Source organism: Etheostoma cragini, chromosome 6 (genome assembly GCF_013103735.1).
Source record: "Etheostoma cragini isolate CJK2018 chromosome 6, CSU_Ecrag_1.0, whole genome shotgun sequence".
Taxonomy (NCBI): domain Eukaryota; kingdom Metazoa; phylum Chordata; class Actinopteri; order Perciformes; family Percidae; genus Etheostoma; species Etheostoma cragini.
In genome coordinates this window covers 14,948,554-14,969,057 of record NC_048412.1, presented here as the reverse complement: position 1 = coordinate 14,969,057, position 20,504 = coordinate 14,948,554, and the positions used below count along the sequence as shown (strand labels likewise).

At 39.8% G+C, this 20,504-nt stretch overlaps 1 protein-coding gene across 3 annotated transcripts in view; it reads left to right on the top strand.

Annotated features, from left to right (window-relative positions):
- LOC117946468 (dynein heavy chain 11, axonemal) overlaps positions 1-20,504 on the top strand; it is a 42,012-nt gene that overhangs the window by 21,016 nt on the left and 492 nt on the right. The window contains exons 52-82 of one of the 3 annotated variants that reach the window (XM_034874639.1): positions 42-204; positions 678-801; positions 1,019-1,161; positions 2,286-2,447; positions 4,808-5,041; positions 5,527-5,673; positions 6,214-6,327; positions 6,413-6,556; positions 7,428-7,610; positions 7,711-7,812; positions 7,921-8,055; positions 9,367-9,540; positions 9,679-9,914; positions 10,140-10,262; positions 12,331-12,535; positions 12,676-12,840; positions 13,065-13,205; positions 13,510-13,680; positions 14,108-14,230; positions 14,369-14,562; positions 14,640-14,788; positions 14,868-14,995; positions 15,295-15,522; positions 15,625-15,816; positions 16,835-16,963; positions 17,681-17,923; positions 18,005-18,187; positions 18,278-18,393; positions 18,508-18,620; positions 18,712-18,852; positions 18,975-19,245. In XM_034874639.1, coding sequence (XP_034730530.1) covers positions 42-204; positions 678-801; positions 1,019-1,161; positions 2,286-2,447; positions 4,808-5,041; positions 5,527-5,673; positions 6,214-6,327; positions 6,413-6,556; positions 7,428-7,610; positions 7,711-7,812; positions 7,921-8,055; positions 9,367-9,540; positions 9,679-9,914; positions 10,140-10,262; positions 12,331-12,535; positions 12,676-12,840; positions 13,065-13,205; positions 13,510-13,680; positions 14,108-14,230; positions 14,369-14,562; positions 14,640-14,788; positions 14,868-14,995; positions 15,295-15,522; positions 15,625-15,816; positions 16,835-16,963; positions 17,681-17,923; positions 18,005-18,187; positions 18,278-18,393; positions 18,508-18,620; positions 18,712-18,852; positions 18,975-19,222 — 5,053 coding nt within the window. In that variant the 3' untranslated portion in view covers positions 19,223-19,245. Of the gene's footprint in view, positions 1-41; positions 205-677; positions 802-1,018; positions 1,162-2,285; positions 2,448-4,807; positions 5,042-5,526; positions 5,674-6,213; positions 6,328-6,412; positions 6,557-7,427; positions 7,611-7,710; positions 7,813-7,920; positions 8,056-9,366; positions 9,541-9,678; positions 9,915-10,139; positions 10,263-12,330; positions 12,536-12,675; positions 12,841-13,064; positions 13,206-13,509; positions 13,681-14,107; positions 14,231-14,368; positions 14,563-14,639; positions 14,789-14,867; positions 14,996-15,294; positions 15,523-15,624; positions 15,817-16,834; positions 16,964-17,680; positions 17,924-18,004; positions 18,188-18,277; positions 18,394-18,507; positions 18,621-18,711; positions 18,853-18,974; positions 20,007-20,504 lie in introns of those variants that run through there. The other 2 variants (XM_034874640.1, XM_034874638.1) reach the window with 2 other exon arrangements.

Below are 20,504 nucleotides of genomic sequence, written 5' to 3'. Positions count from 1 at the left end.
AGGGCTGTTTTATGGCATAACAAAGATTGTGTTGTTACCAGCTGTCGCATCAGTCGTATCCTGGAGTCTCCAAGGGGTCATGGCTTACTGGTTGGGGTCGGGGGCAGTGGGAAGCAGAGCCTGACTCGTCTGGCTGCCTACATTTCCTCTATGGAAGTGTTCCAAATCACTCTGAATAGGGGTTATAGCATCCAGGATCTCAAGGTAAATATTGATGTTGTTAATAGTTGCAGCCAAAAAAAACATCAAGCACAGTAACACTTCATAAATATGCTTTTATGAAAATGTATAAGCTCTAAGTGACCTGCTTGTAGTTACAATTCTTCACTTTTTACTTAAATCAAGTTTTTTATAAACAATAAATAAATCCTTAGATCAATTTCCCCTCTGGCTCAATGCAGGATATTGATGTAATTCAGTTTCATTCAGCTTCCCCACTGACGCGGGAAATACTTGTCAGATACTATAAAAAGCCACTGGGAAATGGTTTTATATCTCATTGATGAAGAAAGTTTGTCAATATAATCATTTAATAGCCTCTTTAAAAATCAAGCCAATATCATGGGAGTTGCGTTATCTCATTTATTATTGTTGATTTTAAATTCTCTAATGAACTCCATATCAGTGTGAACATTATACAGTAGGTGTCCATTCATGGCATGTGTGTTTTTATTTAGACTGATCTGGCAGGTTTGTTCCTAAAGACTGGAGTGAAGAACCAGCGTGTGGCTCTGCTCCTGACTGATGCGCAGATACCTGATGAGCGTTTTTTGGTCATTATTAATGACTTACTGGCATCAGGTCAGACCTAAACTTCACAATAATCATATTTTGTTTTAGCTGCCAGAGAGAACATGCCTGTTGTCATTATAGGATTTTCTTAGTGAATGTACATCATCAATTTTCTTAACTTGTTCAGCCTTTAGAAATCATTCTGAAATTATAACATTGCATGAAGAGTGAAAATTGATCGCTATAGCTTGTCTGTCTGTGATTATGACTGTGCCTTTCTCTCTAGGAGAAATTCCTGAGCTTTTCAGTGAGGAGGAGATTGAAGGAATTGTGTTGGGTGTGAGAGCTGAGGTCCGAGCCCTCGGATTGCTGGACAGCAGGGAGAACTGCTGGAGATTCTTCACTGAGCGAGTTCAACTACAGCTCACGGTCTAATCTATCAGATATTCATTAATGCTTCACCAGTGCTTCTAGCTTATCAGTCTGAAGAATGAAAGTTTCTCATATTTAATTGCCTTTTTTTCTGTCTTGGAAATGTGTTAGTTCATCTGTCACTATTCTGTGATGATGTCTAGGTGAGCTGCTTCTGCATTTCTTCTGTAGATATTGTCAGGAAATACACTTGTAACTTCAAAGTGCCTCCGTGTTAGAAACTAAAAGCAATAGTTATTTTTCCGTTCAACCTAAATAATGTTGGAAATCTGGCCAAAGTAAGTTTACAAGGGTTCAAGGGTGGTAGGAGGTTTCTAAAATAGATTATTTTACACATGACCACACCAACATGTGAGTTATGTACGCTGTAGAAAAATACTTTTTTGATGGACTTAATTAAAGAGATTTATATATACAGTATATTGTGAAGCAACATCTAACTGCCGTTAATACTTATAACCTTTTTGCTGTAGCCTTAGCTTGTTTGTTGGTTTCTTGTTTTTTTTTACCACCATACAAGTAAGAATAATTCAGATTTTGTGAGCTACTGAAGTGGATTGAGGACACGTACAATTGACCAGCACAAATTGGAAACATAAATCCTATCAATTTTGTACTAGATGATTTTAATAGCACTTGAATGTGCCTTCACAGCTGACATTCACAACAAGATATTAATGAAAATGTTACACATGCTCTAGCATGTTTGAGCTACAAAATTAAAGGCACAGCTGCTGTGTGGTGTTATTAAATATGTTTGACAGGCTGAATTAACAGAGCCAGACAAACTGGGGAGTTAAAAGGAAGGAAATATTTGTTTCAGTACACTTGTATGCCATCCAGCTAATCTTTGCGCCAGGGCCTCTGGTAGCGTCACCGTCTGCTTAAGCCAACTGGGAATGTTGCTGTCTGTCCACATGCCAAGGCAGTGAAAGTGAGGGCACAGAAGGCTGCCATTTATGGGTTTCCCTTTTGGATGCATCCACAATATCTATGACCTGTGTTGATTTTCCAATGGTCACTCAATCTTGTCAAGTATGGGCATGCATGTAAATACAGGCCTGGCTGTTTGTGTATGCCTGCTTGGGTGACTTTTTGTCTCCCTGCTTTCTTCTTTGTAGGTGGTTCTCTGTTTGTCTCCCGTAGGCAGTGCCCTTCGTGTTAGGGCCCGTCGATTCCCTGCTCTTGTCCAATGCACCACCATTGACTGGTTTCATCCTTGGACCTCCGAAGCTCTGCAGTCAGTCAGCTACAGGTTTATCCAAGAGATTGAAGGCATTGAGGTCAGCCCTTTGAACCCATTTGCTTTATCTTACTATCTATTTTATTTAAAAAGTAAAACTTTGAATGAAATGGTTATTTTGTGGCACTCTGCTTTCCACCCCACATGTTTGAACTATGTAATATTCTTGCAAATAACAGTATTAGCAAATAACCTATTAGGCAGTAGCACCAGAGATAGATCCATGGGTGCGATAACAGTATATTCCCTAGGTTTGCAATGTACCCCCTTATTCCAGACTGAGTTAGACTTTAATGAACACCTTCTAATTACTACAGTGCAGCTGGATTAATTTTTCCATATATCCCTCATCATTAGCTCTATGCTGAGGTACTGACAAATTGCTGAACACATGCCTGGAGACTCACAGTGAGTGCAGGCATATCATTGTTTTCCATCATAGCAGTGGAACAATCACAACCCCGGATCATTTATGTTAATGAGAGAAGAGTGATTAAGCACATAACGACCCTCTAAGGAGGCGCAGCTGTCACAACCAGGAAGTGTCATCACATATGTGAACATGTGCCAGACTCTCTCTGTGTCTGTGTCTGTGTGTGTGTGTGTGTGTGTGTGTGTGTGTGTGTGTGTGTGTATAAGACTCTAGAAGCTGTGGTTGTATTAGAGAATTAGCACTTATGTAAAAGTAGTAGAGGCAACTTCAGCACGCTGTAGTAGACCAGTATTGAGGCATTGGGGTAGTAAAAGAAGAAGTAGGGTAGGCGTTAATAAATAAATAAATGCAAGTATTTTAATAATCAAATAATGGTTTTGGTTTGTTGTGTAACTGAATATCTTTAAGTGTTGGATTGTTGGTCAGACAAAGCAAGATATATGAAGATACTACCTTGGGCATTTTTCAAAATTCTCCAACACAGTATAGATTAAGCGATAATCGAGAGCCGTAGTACTATAGAATAGTAATAGGCTGCCTTTGGTCCCCCACTTGCTAGAAATGGCGATAGGTGTAAACCATCCCCTGGGTATTGTTGGAGCTAAATCCTGCTCCATTCTCAGGGTTCAGTCAATTAGTAGTCCGAATCTCAGATGTTGATGTGTGAATCATTTTTATTATATAGGATATCCTGAGACAACAATGTTTGAGCACATATAACATTTTAAATTCCAACAGTATCCTGCTCTGCCTTTGAGAGAATGAAAGCTCAGATGGGCCAGTCTGGAATCTCGCTTCTTATGACGTCGTAATGGGCAAGGTTACCTCCCATTTCTCTGCTTTGCCTGCCTAGAGATTTTGGCCTACCCATGAGAGAGAGAGAACATGACTTTCAAACTAACAAAATGGCAGTTGGTCAAGGCCACACACCCAGCCTCCACCTTGCTGCCCCCTCTTCTCCTTAAAAGCTATAGAAACAGAAATGGCACCTCCTAAGGAAAGCTCATTGTGGGACTGGCTCTAGTGGCTGTAATACTGCACCAAGGCTGAGTTTTGGTAAAGAGACTTCAGATATGGTATTAGGGGACCACTAAGTTCTGTATAACAGCATCTAAAAAGCACCATTTTATGGGACTTTTTAATCATTCAAAAATGTTGTGGATGCAGAAAGGACTTTGTGTTAAAGTTAATCTGCATTTATAACAATATACTTTGAAAAGTTAAAAACGAAACACTGTGTGAGACATTACTGTATATTCAAAGTTATTGTGTTTATCTTATCTTATCTTTTTCCTAAAGAGGCTGGGTAACAAGAAATTATCATTTATTTAAAGTTTGAAATGCACAACCCACTAATACAGTAGTTGTTATGTATGGACAATCAATGACAACTTCTTTTGCATCTCAACTGAACATAGCATGCTTTGTCAAATAGCATGATGTCAGATCTTAATTAATAATGATTTTTTCCTACTGGCTCTGGGATCATTAACAATGGCTTTTTGTGAGTTATGGTTAGGTTTGATCCTTGTATTGTCTTCTCATTTGTTTTTGCTTTAATTGATCGCTAACTGTATGATTAATAGAGGCTCTGTGTCATTGAGCACCATATGATGAATATCTAGTTGGAATGTAGTACAAGTAATGTAGCCACTGTAGATAGTGTTTAGAAAGTTGGAGGACATCAGAGATAATGTAAACACTGTGCATGTATTACAAGCTACATGTCAGTGGTCTAAACACATTATTTTCACAGAGATTTCAAAGCCTAATCATTCGTGCAAGCTGCACCTAAATTTTAGATTGAGTAAGTCAGGGCCGGCCAAGTAAGATGGCGAAACTTGTAGATGAATTCAAAATTTATGAAGATAATATTTCACTCCCCATCAGGTTGGAGATGTTAAACTCTACTCAATTCAGCTCACCCCGTTCTCCCCTCCCCCCCCCTTGTCTGCTTATTTTTACAGCCTGCCGTCCAGGAATCCATCAGTCTTTTCATGGCCTACGTTCACACCAGTGTCAACCAGGCAAGTGAAAAATACCAACGCAATGAGAAGAGGTACAATTACACCACCCCCAAGAGCTTTCTCCAGCAAATCACCCTGTACAGAAACCTTCTGGGGAAGAGCCGGGCTCAGCTCCAGCACAAGATGAACCGGCTTAACAGTGGCCTTCAAAGACTCCAAACCACTGCCGCTCAGGTAAGTGTCTTTATTATATACTGTTATGGTCTAAAATTAGGGTTTTACATACAAGGTTGAGGTAATAAAATTAGGAATAGTAGTAGTCGATTTAAACAGTGTGGGTTTTCCCCTGACATTAAGGGTTCCATATTATACTCATTTGCAGGTTCATACTTGTATTTAGATTTTCTACTAAAACATATTAATATGCTTAAAAGTTTAAAAAAAAATACCGTCTGTCTGAATACACTTGATATACTCTTTCTGAGACAGTTGGCGTCTTTTAGCCACTTACTCGAAAAAGCTCTGAATGGTTAGCGTTTCTGGGTCTTCCGCATTTGTGCTCTGGGAGTCTTTGCACTGTCATTGCAGTTGGGGAATGACTGTAACAGCATTGTACTGCCACTTCCTACCAATCACAATCTTTATAATAAACAAAACTGGAAATGATAATACAATATTGGAGCTTCAAAGTATGTGTAACCGTTTTTTCTATGTTTTAGGTTCAGGATCTAAAATCTAAATTGGCTTCCCAAGAAGCTGAGCTGACTTTTAAAAATCAGAATATTGAGGCTCTAATTACAAAGATTGGACTTCAGACTGAGAGGGTTAGCAGCAAGAGAGAGGCTGCGGATGTTGAGGCGCAAAAGGTGAGATATCATGTCTCATATTGGTTCTTTCACTTTTGGCCATTGCTCTCTTCATACCTGGGTATTATTTATTAGTACTTTTAACACTTGTATACACTTCTAAAGTTTCTGTGCTGTGTCTGTCGTGTCATATCACTATTTTACTAACTTGTACTGCATCCTTAACACTTTATTAAGATCTTCATCATGATTGTTGTATTTTAATTATATCTCATTGCTTTTTGCTGCTCTGCATGTTTGCATGTGTCAAACAAATGGTTACTATTGCTTCATATTGCTTGCTTGCATGGCTACATGTACTGCATGTAGATATTGTTGATGTATTACTGTACTAATGTCTTGCTGTTTCCTATCGCTCTGGTTGCAAAACATCTTGCCAAAGGACAACTGTTGATAATTATCCAGCTGGCAAACACTGGCACATTTACAGTAATGTTGATTAATGTGTCTTGTCCTAAAACAATTGAAAAAAATTCAATACCAATACATTCACTATGCATAATTTTTGTGATTCAGTTCATTATGGTTGTTTTTGTACAGGTTGCTGTCATTCAAGCAGAAGTCTTAGTCAAACAGAGGGACTGTGAAAATGACCTAGCCAAGGCAGAGCCATCACTGACAGCTGCCACAGCAGCACTGGACACCCTCAACAAGGTGCTTCATTTAATCAAACTAGACATAAATCCATGGAATCTTCAGTCATTCCTAAGACAATATAATGTTTCTAATTCCTTTTTAGGTGAATCTTACTGAACTGAAGGCCTTTCCAAATCCTCCGGCTGCAGTGATCAATGTAGCAGCAGCTGTGATGGTTCTGCTAGCTCCCCGCGGTCGAGTGCCTAAGGATCGGAGCTGGAAGGCGGCGCGGGCCTTCATGGGCAAGGTTAAGCTGTCATCATGTCAAACACATCTGCCTGATTAATGTCAATCTAATTTGTGTGTTGACCTTGACCCTGGCCCTGTCAGCATCTCTCCAATGCTCACAATACAGCTGGATGGTTGTGTGAATGGCTCTCACTCAGTAGGGCAGCAAGTGTGTCCCGCTTTTCAACCTCTAGCTGCTATCAATGCAAGTGTGCAATTTTTCAATAGCCTGTAGAATTTAGCATGTAGATTTTAATTATTTCTGTTTCAAAAGCATTTTTTCTAGGCCTAGTATGTTTTTGAATGTAGCTTATCTGAAATATTTGAAAAGTTAAAACATTTACAGTATATGTGTCTGATACATATCTTTTATATACATGATAAAAAAAACATAGGACATCAGGCTAAAATGCTTATTTTCACTGTGATCCACTATGGGTGGGCATCAAGGGGAAATAAAGGAAAAGCAAAGTAGCCAGTAGTAGTCAGTGACTGTTAGAACACTATGCTTTTGTATTATCACATTATAGAGTCTGTTTTCCTACAGTATCACTGCCAAGAATTAAACTAAGTATTGTGTTCCAAGTTGACTCCTACTAGCAACAAAAGAGAGAGCTCACACAAACGCCACATTAACGGGCTTAATTTGGCAAACATCAAGAAAACATGGAAATTATTAAATACATACTAATTGTATTCATAAATGGCACATAACCGAGATTATTTAATTTGTGTGGAGTTTATTGTGGAAAAATCTATTTCAAATTCTTGTGTGCAACTGGCTTTTGTGTCTCTTGTAAACATACCATTAAGCTGTTTCAACTGCTTTCAGGCCAAAATGCCAATGCAGGTTTTAATGTAGCCCCTGTATATTTGTTTACGTCTTTCAGGTGGATGTTTTCCTGCAGGCTCTTGTTTCGTACGACAAGGAGCATGTCCCTGAGGTCTGTTTGACTGTAGTAAAACAAGAGTATCTGAGAAACCCCGAGTTCCATCCTGATCTAGTTCGGACCAAATCTACAGCTGCAGCTGGTCTCTGTGCCTGGATTACTAACATTGTCAGATATTATGAGGTCAGACATTACCTTCAGATAAGTTGTAGTTATGATAAATGTTATGGTTTGTTCTTCATTATGGAGCTTTGTATCATTAAGTATGCCTCCTTTTTTTCAGATTTATTGTGAGGTTATTCCAAAGAGACTTGCACTATCACAAGCTAATGCAGAACTAGACACAGCAACAGCCAAAATGTTGGCAGTAAAAAAGAAATTGGCGGTGAGTGTAATGTTATTGTTATACTTAATTAAGTCACTTTGTATAAAAGCTAGATTTTTGTAATGTGTCTATCTAATTTCCATGGCTTTCTTTGGTATGTTTCTCCAGGATCTTGATGCCAGCCTCCAGAGCCTAACAGCTCAGGTTGAAAAGGCTACAACTGAGAAAATCAGTTGTCAGGTGGATGTAACACAAACCAACCAGACCATAGAGCTGGCAAACCGACTGGTCAAGGGCTTAGAGGTAAACAAGGGGATATGGAGGAGTTTGTTGGTGCCATTGGGGCTGACCTGGCATAAAGTAAAATGTCAATTTGCAGGAGGCATGCATGGAGAGGCACTGCTAATGGAATTGCATCAGTAATCTGGACTAGAAGTTGTTATGTCCTGGCAAGTCAACCTGATAGTTGTGTGAGTAGTTTAGGAAAAGGGAGATTTTACAGCCTGGCCCAGCAGCATACTGTGGACTTGTGAGACAGGTAGAGTGGGCTGGACCACAGGAAACGCATGGCTGAACTGGGCAACTGGCTGGCTGAATGGTTTCCAAATGGAGAAAGGAAAAGAGATGGCAGAAACGCTCCACTAAAACAGGTCTCAGTCAGTACAGTAGAGAGGCTGTGTATGTACAGAATGTCTGTTTACTGTAAACGTATACTGGATACAGCACAATCTCTAGTTTGTAATGTAATAATAAATTCTACAATGATTTTTTAACAAATTAAAAAGGTATCAAGGGAAGGTTATGTCCATGAATATAGGGAAGATAAATGTTAAATGTTGTACATTTGTATACTTTTTTGAATATTATTTTCAACTCTTTTGTGTTCCTGTGCATGCATTTTTCAGGCTAAAGTATCTATTTATCTTAATGGATGCTAATATGAAACAAAAGAGAGCCATTTCAGTGTCTATTTTGTAATTCTTCTTATTCCAGAAAATAAATGTGGTTTGCATGGAACATCTTGGCTTTTAAGCATATCAAGATAAATGTTTTTTTTCTTTATGGCATTGACCTGGAAGCAATAGTGTTCAGACTAATAAATCAGGCCGTCTATATTTAATCATTAACTTACCTCAAAGCTTCAACAGCTGTTGGAAATTAACAATGTCCCAACCCAGACTGAGTGATATTACAGGCAATCCATAATACATTAGAGTAAAATTATAGTGATTTTTAACTGTCTGAAAATTTATTATGTGACATATTCTACATCCACAGCCCCTTGTAAGAAAATGTCATGCATGATTTATTGTTGTAGGGCTGTAACAGTCATAGTATTGAAGGTTTAAATGAATGCTAAATTGATGCAGAGCGAATCAACAGCCAAACTTTCAAAGATATTTTAAGGGAATTGTAGTTGTCTGCTGTACTGCTTATTTTTGCTTAATTTGTACAATAAATGGAGTGGGAAGTTGCCCTGCCTGTACATTTCCCTGCAGTGTAGATTTTTCTTCAGTTCAAACGGGGTAGAAGCATTCTCCTTGTAAGTTTAATTTTTTTGTCTCCTGTGTATTTTTTAAAATTATATTGGAGCCTGATCTTTGTGTCTTGCAGTCAGAGAAGGAGCGCTGGTCCCAGGCAATTGCTGAGTATGAAAAGCAACAGAAAACCCTGTGTGGCGATGTCCTCATTACTTCAGCATTTGTCTCCTACATGGGTTACTTTACCAGACCGTATCGTCTGGAGCTCCTTAACAATGCATGGATCCCTTTCCTTCAGTCTCAGAAGGTAAGGCCAGTTTTGCAACAGTCTGTGTTGTTTAGATTGCAGTTTTTTAGAAAGTCAAATCTTCCTATCCACAAACATCCTCATCACTGCTGCTAGTACTCCTAGTAGAGTGACATCATTTCTTGGTTTCTGTTCCAGGTCTCTGTACCCCTGACAGACGGCCTGGATCCAATCCTCATGCTTACAGATGATGCCACTGTGGCTGCCTGGCATAAACAGGGGCTGCCAAATGATAGGATGTGCACCGAGAATGCTTCCATCCTGACCACCAGTGAGCGTTGGCCGCTCATCCTCGACCCACAGCAGCAGGGCATCAAGTGGATCAGAAACCGGCTGGGGTCAGAGCTGAGGGTGGTGCAGCTGGGACAGAAAGGGTGAGAAGAGAACTTCTGAATGCAGTTACAATTATCTTTTAATGTGTCACTTTGTGTTGTTTGTTGTTGTTTCTGTATTTTTTCAGATGCTAAAAACCTTTTCTTCCACCAACATCCACAGACACTGCTAAAAATATATGGTGGAACACAAATGTGCATGCCCAACCACATTAGTTTTACCGATTTGTATTCTGTTTTTTTTTGTTGTTGTTTTTTTTATCGTAGGTATCTAGATGTGATCAAACAAGCCCTTGCTTGTGGTGAAACAGTTCTGATAGAGAATCTGCCGGAAAAGGTAGACCCAGTCCTGGAGCCTCTGCTGGGTAGGAACACAATTAAAAGAGGAAGGTTAGTACTTAACATTACATGTACATGGTTGTACTTCAAGAATTACAAAACACATTTACAAAGTACATGCTTTGTTTTGTTGAAGCTATTTAGCATGGGGCTGTTTGCACAGCAAAAATGTTTAAATCAATGTACAGTTTTTGTATCCCTGTTGATACACAAGTCGATATGCCCACAACTCTTCCCAATGTGTCTGCGGTGTTAGACAATAGGAGCAGATTTTCCAGATGGTTGCTTCTCACTGAGCATTGAAACACCAGTAAGACATGACTGAATGCATTATTATTGCCCACTCTTTGGACTATAAATGAATTTGCAGTGCGTGTTCTCAATCCCTGAGGCCAACATATTGATTGGCCCCTCAAGATGGGTGATAGATGTATATTTGTGTGTTCATATTCTTCAGTGTGATGAATATTGAACAGCTGAGCCCCAGTGTAAAAGCTGAATTGAGGATAGTCATGGTTATGTATAAGGACTCCTGTCTCCCACAAAAAGATGGCCCGTAACACTAAATTCAGTGGTCCTCGATCATTATGGCAAACTCAATTTAGCTTCAATAATTTCATAATGTTGATAGGTGATTTGCTGCAGCATAATAACATTACTGAATCAACTTTACACTTACTATAATGACTTGTATTTGGATTATTTTGAATCATAATGTGATGTTTAAATATCTTGGCTTATATACAAGTTATCCAATCTAGCACTTGTTTGAAACACCCTGTATTTGGTAAACCTATCTAATGTCAAACCTGATGTCCGTACATGACTGCTGCTACCCACTGTAATCCACTTCACAAATATAACAGTGCCACCAAAATAGCTGCTCTGTAATTAACTTTCTTCAGTTACCAATTACCCTCAACAGGCAAAATGAAGCAAATTCCCTAAACAGGACAACCAACAGCAGTGTAAATAGAAAGTACCACATATTGACATTCTGCTTTGACTTCCCCTTAAAAAATGTTTACATCTTTCTCGCTCTGATCTATGTATGACTATGAATATTAAATATCTTTGCGCATGTTCATTGAACTTCTTCTAAAATCCTGTCTGTCCAGACGTAACAATTCATCATAGTAAATCTGATTATAAGTTTATCCCTTGTAGATGACCCGCACACTTGTTTCTGTCGATGATTAATACAACCTGCATGGGCAGCCATGATGGATCTGGTGGGGATCCACAGCTGAAGTTCATTAATAATTGGAATGTTGTAGAGTGTGAAGTAATGAATACTAATTATTCCTTTCATGGCTGACGGAAGACTACAAGCCAATCCATCAGCAAGGACTTTAATTTGGTGGAGTAATGGTTCTATCAATAGTACATTAATTCTGGCTTGTGAAGATATAGAGTTGAACCAGACCCAGGCCATGAGGAACCTGTGCCGTAAAACGGGGGCCTTGTCTGACATCCAGGGGGTAATTAGAGAAAAATGAAAAGCCACCGGGTTTGTCAAGCCATCACTAATTTAATTGAAATGCAGGGACAGATAACTATTGGCTGCTGTGGTGATAATCTTTTATAATTTTCCAAGACTATTTGTTACAGTATAAGTGACATTTGGAGTCAGAGTGAAGTTTTCTCCTTTGTTGAGGTTGCAGTGCATGAAAGTGAGAGGTCAAAAGGCTCAGATGGACAAAAATAGTTCTCAGGATACAGAGGGTTTGTACTTCCACAGTTCATTTCTATGTGATCATCATTCAATCATCATTTAATCATCATTTATAACCACCCACACTGTCCTTTTTAAAGGGATGCACCGGTGATATTTCTAGTCATCTAGTCATCATCTAATCAGTAACACTTTACTTTCTCACTCTAAAAGTCTATTGATAGAAAGACAAAAACAAACAAAGCAAATTTAACTCTTCTGCCATTTTTTCAATTAGACTCTTTGTTGTCAGGCAGAATACAATTATGACTACTATGTTTTCAACAAAGTGGAGTTTGATTTGTAAACAATAACTTGGAAGCTGGGAACAGGGAAAATAACAAAGTGGTTAAGTTGTTAATGGCTGTCTGCTAATTGTTTTAAAATTGTTCAACTGTTATCCAGGTACATTCGAATTGGAGGCAAGGAGTGTGAATACAACAGCAACTTTCGACTTATCATCCACACCAAGTTGGACAATCCCCATTTCCCTCCTGAGCTCCAGGCCCAGACCACCCTCATCAACTTCACAGTGACTCCTGTGGGCCTGGAGGAACAGCTGCTGGGACAGGTAGTGTCCCGGGAAAGGCCCGACCTGGAGGCCCTTAAGGTGAATCCTAAAGGATTTTAGGAAAGATGGAGACTGTTAAACCTGCAGAAAAGCATTTTTCGCTGGTAATTTTATGTGCAAGATATCCGTTCATAATACCAAATAGAAAATTCTGAATTGTTTTGTGTACAATTCCCAAGATGGAGCTGACCACACAGCAGAACCACTTCAAGATTGAGCTTAAGAGGTTGGAGGACAAACTGTTGAGTTGCCTCTCTGCAGCCCATGGTAACTTTCTGGGTGATATTTCTCTGGTGGAGCAACTTGAGAACACCAAAAGCACAGCCGCTCACATTCAATACAAGGTAAGGTTATTACGCAAACAGGGTCCTATCAGTTGTCCAACTGTAGTCGAGTGCTTGCGTGTTATTTTGTCGCTCAGAAGTATTTTTGAATGTCACGCAACAGCAGGCGCGTAATTTTATTGCATTAGCTGCAAATGATGTGTAGTTAGGAATATGTGTAATGAGAGTGTTTTGGAGCATGACTGAGAGCCTAATAGCTCATCTTGTGCAATTGGAACACACAGGTGGCGGAGGCCAGAGAGAACGAGACAAAGATCAACGAGGCTCGAGAACTTTACCGCCCAGCAGCTGAGAGAACGTCACTCCTCTTCTTCATCATCAATGACCTCAGCAAGATTAACCCCATGTACCAGTTTTCTCTCAAGGTGAAACCTCTACCCCTGAAGTGCTCTAACGGGACACGGATAATTTTTTTCAGTTTTTAAAACAGTGCTCATTCTTCTTTCCCCAATAGTCTGTTGGAATTTTTAAAGTAGTGCTGTTTTTAATTGTTGTTTCTCTCGGTAAATACGATTTTAGGCACAGCCCTGTTTTGTATGAATCAGCTCAAACGTGTGCTTCTAAACCCAAGCATTTTTGTGTTAAGCTGTCATTGCAGTTCAGACTTAGCAAAGTCTATATGTATGTATTCCTTATCAGTGCCCTGTCCTCCCTTTGGTTGTATTACAGACCTTTATCTCCGTGTTTAACAAAGCAATGGAGCGTGCAGAATGGGACGAGGATGTGCGGACCAGAGTGCACACCCTCACTGAGGCCATCACCTATTCTGTATTCCTGTACACCAGCCAGGGCCTTTTTGAGAGAGACAAGTTAACCTTCTTGTCACACACTGCCTTCCAGGTGAGGGACTCAGGGCCGCCTCAAAGGTGGGGCCTCCTGTCATCCTCATCAATCAAAGTACTTTTCTGCCCCCACATTAACTTCAATTAAAAGCAGTCAGCAGGGCCATACGCTGCTATTGATTACCTCTCACACAATGCTCCATGGCTGCTGTTCAGACAGTTGGTTCTGACAAGGGGGTTGGTTCTGATGGTATAATGCAATTATCTGTCATTGCACCAACTGTTTTCATCTTAGAAATTGTGCTGCTCTGAAGGCCGTCCTTCATGTTGCTATTTCACATTCAGAAGCACTAAGTCAGCCTGTATGAGTTTATACAACCCTTTGCCAGAGTTTTCTTGCAGTTCAAATTTTTTTTGTGGAAATGATTTAAAGTAGATCAATTCAACATAGATCATTACAAACTACTCTTGGTCTTTCCCCTCAGATTCTGCTCAAACAGGGCCTGATTGATGCTCAAGAATTTGATTTCCTACTGCGTTTCGATATGGAAGCTTGCAAAGTTAGTCCTGTGTCATTCCTCTCTCCGCAAGCCTGGGGAGCCATTAAGGTACAGTAAAGGCTATTAACAAATACGAAATACATGTTAAAGGGTCAGGTTTTGATTCTCAGTAGCCGTTAGGTCATCACCATATACCCTATTTTACTGATGAAACGGGCCTTATAATCTGTTAATTGAATAAAACAGACTATTTCTACAATCGAGGACTTCAATGGACTGGACAAGGACATGGAGAGCTCACCAAAGCGCTGGAGGAAGATCGTTGAATCCAGTTGTCCTGAAAAGGAAAGACTTCCCCAGGACTGGAAGAATAAAAGTTCCCTTCAGAAGCTTATTATCCTTAAAGCACTTCGGCCTGATAGGATGACCTATACGCTGAGGTAAGTAAATGACCAGAGTACCTTTGTATTTGTAAGTTCTGCACATTACTGAGCTTTTTGGCTATGTTTCCTGGCAGGAACTTTGTGGAGGAGAGCATGGGAATAAAATATGTGGATGCTGCCAGGCTGGAATTTGACAAGTTGTATGAGGATAGTATCCCGTCAACCCCTGTGTTCTTCATCCTCTCACCTGGAGTTGATCCACTCAAAGATGTAGAAAAACTAGGTACTGCATATCTTGTTTGTTATCTATTCATCTTTATCACTTGGTAGGGATACGTTTTCAAAATATTCTTTCCGTGCAGGATTGAAGCTGGGGTTCTCCATCGACCAGGGCACTTTGCACAACGTCTCCCTCGGACAGGGGCAGGAGGAAGTGGCTGAAAGGCTTCTGGGGAATGCCTCTAAACTTGGACATTGGGTCATACTGCAGGTAGGAAGCAGTAATATTCAGTGGCTAGGCTACTGTAGAGACTTCAGGCCGCTCTTCCAGCAAGCCTTTAATGCACGTAATGATATTATCAACCCCCCCCTCCCCCACCCCCCCGAGCGAGGAAATAAACTCAATTTTGTTCAATAAAAAACATAATTGGCTAAATCAGCACCATAAATGCCTCCTTTCAAGGGAGCAGGCTGCAGCCAGGTGATTCACTGAAGGTTTCCGTTCTAAACGAGAACATTGCAAGACTATAACATAACCTACCTAATCTTTTTGTCATTTTCATTTTTCAGAATGTACACTTGGTGGCTCAGTGGCTGTCCTCTCTAGATGCTCTTCTGGAGACAGCAGCTGTAGACAGTCACCCAAACTACAGGGTGTTCATCACTGGACAACCAGCACCATGCCCTGAGCAGCATGTCATCCCCAGAGGCATACTGGAGAACGCGATCAAAATCACAAACGAGCCCCCCACTGGCATGAATGCCAGTCTGCATGCAGCCCTTAACCACTTCTGTCAAGTGGGTTGAAATTTAATAATAAAAAAAAACATGACATTTGATTAATACAATAAATTAATGTAGCATTAACTGTAAACTGTATTTCTTGATCTCTCTCTTTAGGACACTTTGGATATGTGCTCCAGAGAACAGGAGTTCAACTCGATGTTCTTCTCCCTCTGCTTCTTTCACGCTTGTGTTACGGAGCGTCGTAAATTTGGTCCCCGAGGGTGGAACCAAAACTACCCCTTTAGCACTGGAGACCTCACTATCTCGGCCAGTGTCTTGTACAACTACTTGGAGGCCAACTCAAAAGTATTTTTTAAAATTAATTCAAATTTTTTATTGATACAACTTTTAATTAGGTTTTTCCTACTACTTTCTTAAGCTGTGTAAATTTATAATGATTATGGTATTATTATAAGACAGGGATGTTGAATTACAGCACAGTATCCAATTACTCATTGGAATCTTTTGTTCCACTGTTATTTGTGAAAAATCTTCAGTCTCGTCTTTTTTTTTTCACATTTCATTTTTTAAAGCTATGAACACGCAACCTGTAATTTAGCTTTATTTCATGAAGACAAAAAAATCCATTCTTGGGGTGCTGCACCCCTCACAATTCCTAATGCATTTCTTTTAGAACTCCTATTACTCTGGTCACAACCAATTATGTCTCCTAGGTATTCTGCCCTCCAAAAACGAATGTCCTTCATTATGTTAACCAAACAGTAACCTGTATGTGCGTATACAGAGAATTCATTAGGAGGGCAATGAAGCGTTATCCTGAATGTAATTACATGCAGCAAATGTGACAGTTCACAACGCTACATAAGTGATCACTGCAATTAGAGCTGATGAAGGAAGCAATTTGCAAAACAATACAGGTACAAATGATTGTCAACCTCCAGCTTTTGTAATTTGTTATGAATCACAGGTTCTTTTCTTCCTCCTTCACCCTCACGGATCATAATCTCCCGCTGAGGAAAAGGCTCTTCTGTCATACATTAGATCAGTGTGTGTAAAGAAACATAATTTTGTTACATTTCCTACTGTTATCATTATTAAAAGAGCTCATTTGGTAGGAGATCATATACTTACTGCTTAATGTTCCCAAGGCAGAAAGAATAAAGAATTGTGAGGTGATACGGAAATATTATTGATTATCCCAGCAATAATGTTAACATGTGTCTTCATAGCTGAATGTGCTCCTAAGTATTTAAATACTACATATTTACTTATATTTGCATTGTCATATCAGTCTACAGACTATGTTATTATTGTTACTATATATGTTACTATAATAACATTATAACTATAATGTGTATTATAGTCCATGCAGGTGCCATGGGAGGACTTGTGTTATCTTTTTGGGGAGATCATGTATGGAGGACACATTACTGATGACTGGGATAGAAGACTCTGTAAGACCTATCTGCAAGAGTTCATGCATCCAAAAATGGTAAGTCAGTGTTCATGTTGCCGTGTAAGAACAATCTTATTTTCTTTTTTTTGAGTTTGGTTTCAACAAAACTATTTCAGTAAAAGTTCATTTTAACTTTATTTGTGAAATGTCAATATTTGACAAATCACTACTTGTAAAGTTGGATATACTCTCAACGTCACGCCACATTCGGTTTTACTGTGCCAGATAGTAAAGAACATTTAAAAAGCTGTTTGGAATTTCTTTTTCTGTTTTTGTTAAGGTAAAGGGTGCCCTCTTGGGATGTAAACCAAAACTGCAGTATTGCACTTAGGTTTCGGCATTGCTGAGATTCCCAGATTTGTCTGCCAGCCGCTGCATGACACTCCACTATAATCATTAAGTGATTATTCTTGAGCATGTGTGAAGTTTAAAAACTCTTCAAATGGAATCTGTCTCCAACAGAGGTTTAGCTATCTGCCAGTTCACCTTTACTACTAAGCTAACTGCCACTCTTACTCAAAAAATGTGATTTGGAAGCTCAGACATCTATCAATGGGTTTTGCTGTGGCTGCAGCAACATGCTTGCGGTGCCGTACATCATATTTATTTCTAGAACACACAGGCTAAGTTCTGGACACAAGATTCACAAGGACAGTTCAGGCTGAATGTTCAGTGTCACCATTTTTGCTTCATGTTAAATAGTGTGATATGTGTGTGTTTTCATCCTTCAATTGTCCCAATTTCAATTCATAGTTTGACGGGGAGCTCTTTCTATGTCCCGGGTTCCTGGCCCCTCCGTTCATGGACTACAGTGGTTATCACAGTTATGTTGATGAATATCTCCCGTCTGAGAAGCCCAATCTGTATGGTCTTCATTCCAATGCTGAGCTTGAGTGCCTCACTGTGAACTCGGACAACCTCTTAAAGACTCTGCTGGAACTGCAGCCACAGGACTCATCCAGAGGAGAGGGGGCAGCTCAGAGCACAGAGGAGAAGGTGTGGAGTCAGAAAGAGAAACATTGGGGGGGGGGTCGCTCCCTACATAAGTGATCTAATCATGTTAATTATATTTGTCAGGTCAAGTCTGTCATCAAAGATATCCTTGACAAGCTTCCTGAGGAGTATAACATGTCAGAGATAATCGCAAAGACAACAAAACGAAGCCCTTACATTTTAGTCTGTTTCCAAGAGTGTGAACGCATGAATCTTCTGCTAAAAGAATTAAGGAAGTCCCTTAATGAGCTAGATCTTGGCCTAAAGGTACAGTCTACTGTGACAGATAAAAAAATAAATACAACTATTTTCTTAATCAAAATTCTGTAGCATTAATAAGGATTTCTTTGTCCACAGGGAGAACTCACAATCTCCTCCAGTATGGAGACTCTGCACTCAGCGCTGTACAACGACTCTGTTCCAGATTCTTGGGCCAGACTGGCTTATCCCTCCACTAAAACACTGGCCCATTGGTAACTACTTCTTTCTAATAATACAGTTTTTTTTTTTTTTTTTTTTTACTTAACAGGACCTTTTCTAGCTCTTTTTTTATTAGGCTTCATGTAATTAATGATTTTTTTGTATAGGTTAAATGATCTAATGTGCAGCTGTCGAGAGCTGGACAGCTGGACTCAAGACTTAGTTCTTCCTGCAGTCGTTTGGCTCTCAGGACTCTTCAACCCGCAGTCTTTCCTCACAGGTGAGATCACAATCTCTAAATCAACAAGACAGATGATTTAGGTGACATGTCCACCAGAAATACTAACATGCAGACTTTTTTCCCCCCTAAGCTGTCCTGCAGAGTATTGCTCGCAAGAATCAGTGGCCCTTAGACAAGATGACCCTGACTGTGGATGTAACAAAGAAGACGAAAGACGACTTTGGACATCCACCACGGGAAGGGGCCTATATTCACGGACTTTTCATGGAAGGTCAGATTTTATAAACCTCCAATGCATCCCGCTGTACTTAATTAGATTGCAAAGATTTTGGAAAGTATTTTGCAACACATCTCTGCAAGTATTGCCAATAAAACCCACCCTGTGTCTCTCAGGAGCGCGTTGGGACACCCAGGCAGGAGTCATCTCCGAGGCGCTTTTGGGGGATCTGACTCCAGCCATGCCAGTGCTGTATGTTAGAGCTGTGCCTGCAGAAGAGCAGGAGCTCAAGAATACTTACGAGTGTCCAGTGTACCGCACCAAGCAGCGTGGGCCCACATATGTATGGACCCTCCACCTCCGAACCAAACAGCCTCCTAGCAGGTGGATTGTAGCTGGAGTTGCACTGCTGCTGTCCGTGTGAGACTTTAGTGGAGCGGGAGATGGGTACTTTACAACGTCTACTGACAGTATTCTGCAAACAGTGTTAAAAAACATATTTTTTAGAGACAGTATTGAATTATCTTTTGCGTTAATTTGTTTTTTCTTATGTTTTTAAATTAATAATTACTAATACAACAAACTCAATTATGCAGTTTATAGTCTTGCATCAATATTGTATCCAATTTGTTTAATACGTGACAATACTGCTGTGTGTGTGTGTGTGTGTGTGTGCGTGTGCGCGTGCGTGTGCGCGTGCGCGTGCGTGTTAGATTTTGTGATAATGGAAGTGGAGATGGGATGTTTAGCCAGTGCTGAACCTGTTGTGTCTGTTTCCGACACTGTTGAACTTCTCCCTTGAGATTGTTCAGTCGGGACATGATTTGTTGGGAGCTTATGTCTCTATTTTAGACCATGTAATTCAGGATAGGGAGCATATTTTATTGGAAGGTCAAGATTAAAAAAGCTCTTTGGCTGCCCTCTACTAACTGAATGATACACAATGCCGTCTGGAGGGTTCCCGGACCAAATTCCCAGGAGATGATGTGCATGGTTGCTATTGACTTTTAAATGAGGTGCATTTGACATTGACCTTTTGTACGGCAGAGGCAGAATACTAACAGACGAGTGTAATTCATTCAGCCAGGCCTATTCAAAGACACTGATAGCTTTCTATGAGAAAGCAACACATTACCCTTTATCTGTCTGCACTTTCTGTTTGCATCTGATTAACTTAATATGAACCAAATAAATCCTTTAACTTTCAACGAGTCTAAAGAAACACTCATATTATCTAAAATGGTATCACGTTTGAACTGAATTCCTTCGAACGTGTTTAGATTAGAGTTTGACTGAGATACCGTACGAATGAGTTGCATAAGTCCCTGTATGTTAGAGCTATGGTAAAATATAGTGGGAGCTCCGGCGTCAAGGCTGAGATCATACAACACTGAGAAATATTTTTTTATTAAAAAAATGGTACTGAGAAAGAATATTGTGTAATCATGAAAAAGGCGATATAACTACTGAACAAATAATATAATGCATTTAGCCTTTATTTAACATTTAATCCAAAACAACCTTTTTTCTTTTTTTTTTGGAATGTTCATTATTAACATTTGTAAACACGCTGTGTCAGAGCGGGGACTTCATGATATTTTGCGGAAATTGGCCCAGGAAGAGACTGGGCAGCCAGGTGCAATATTTATCTGCTAAGATAAACAAGTAACATAAGATGTACAAATTACAGCCTCTCTCTCTCTCTC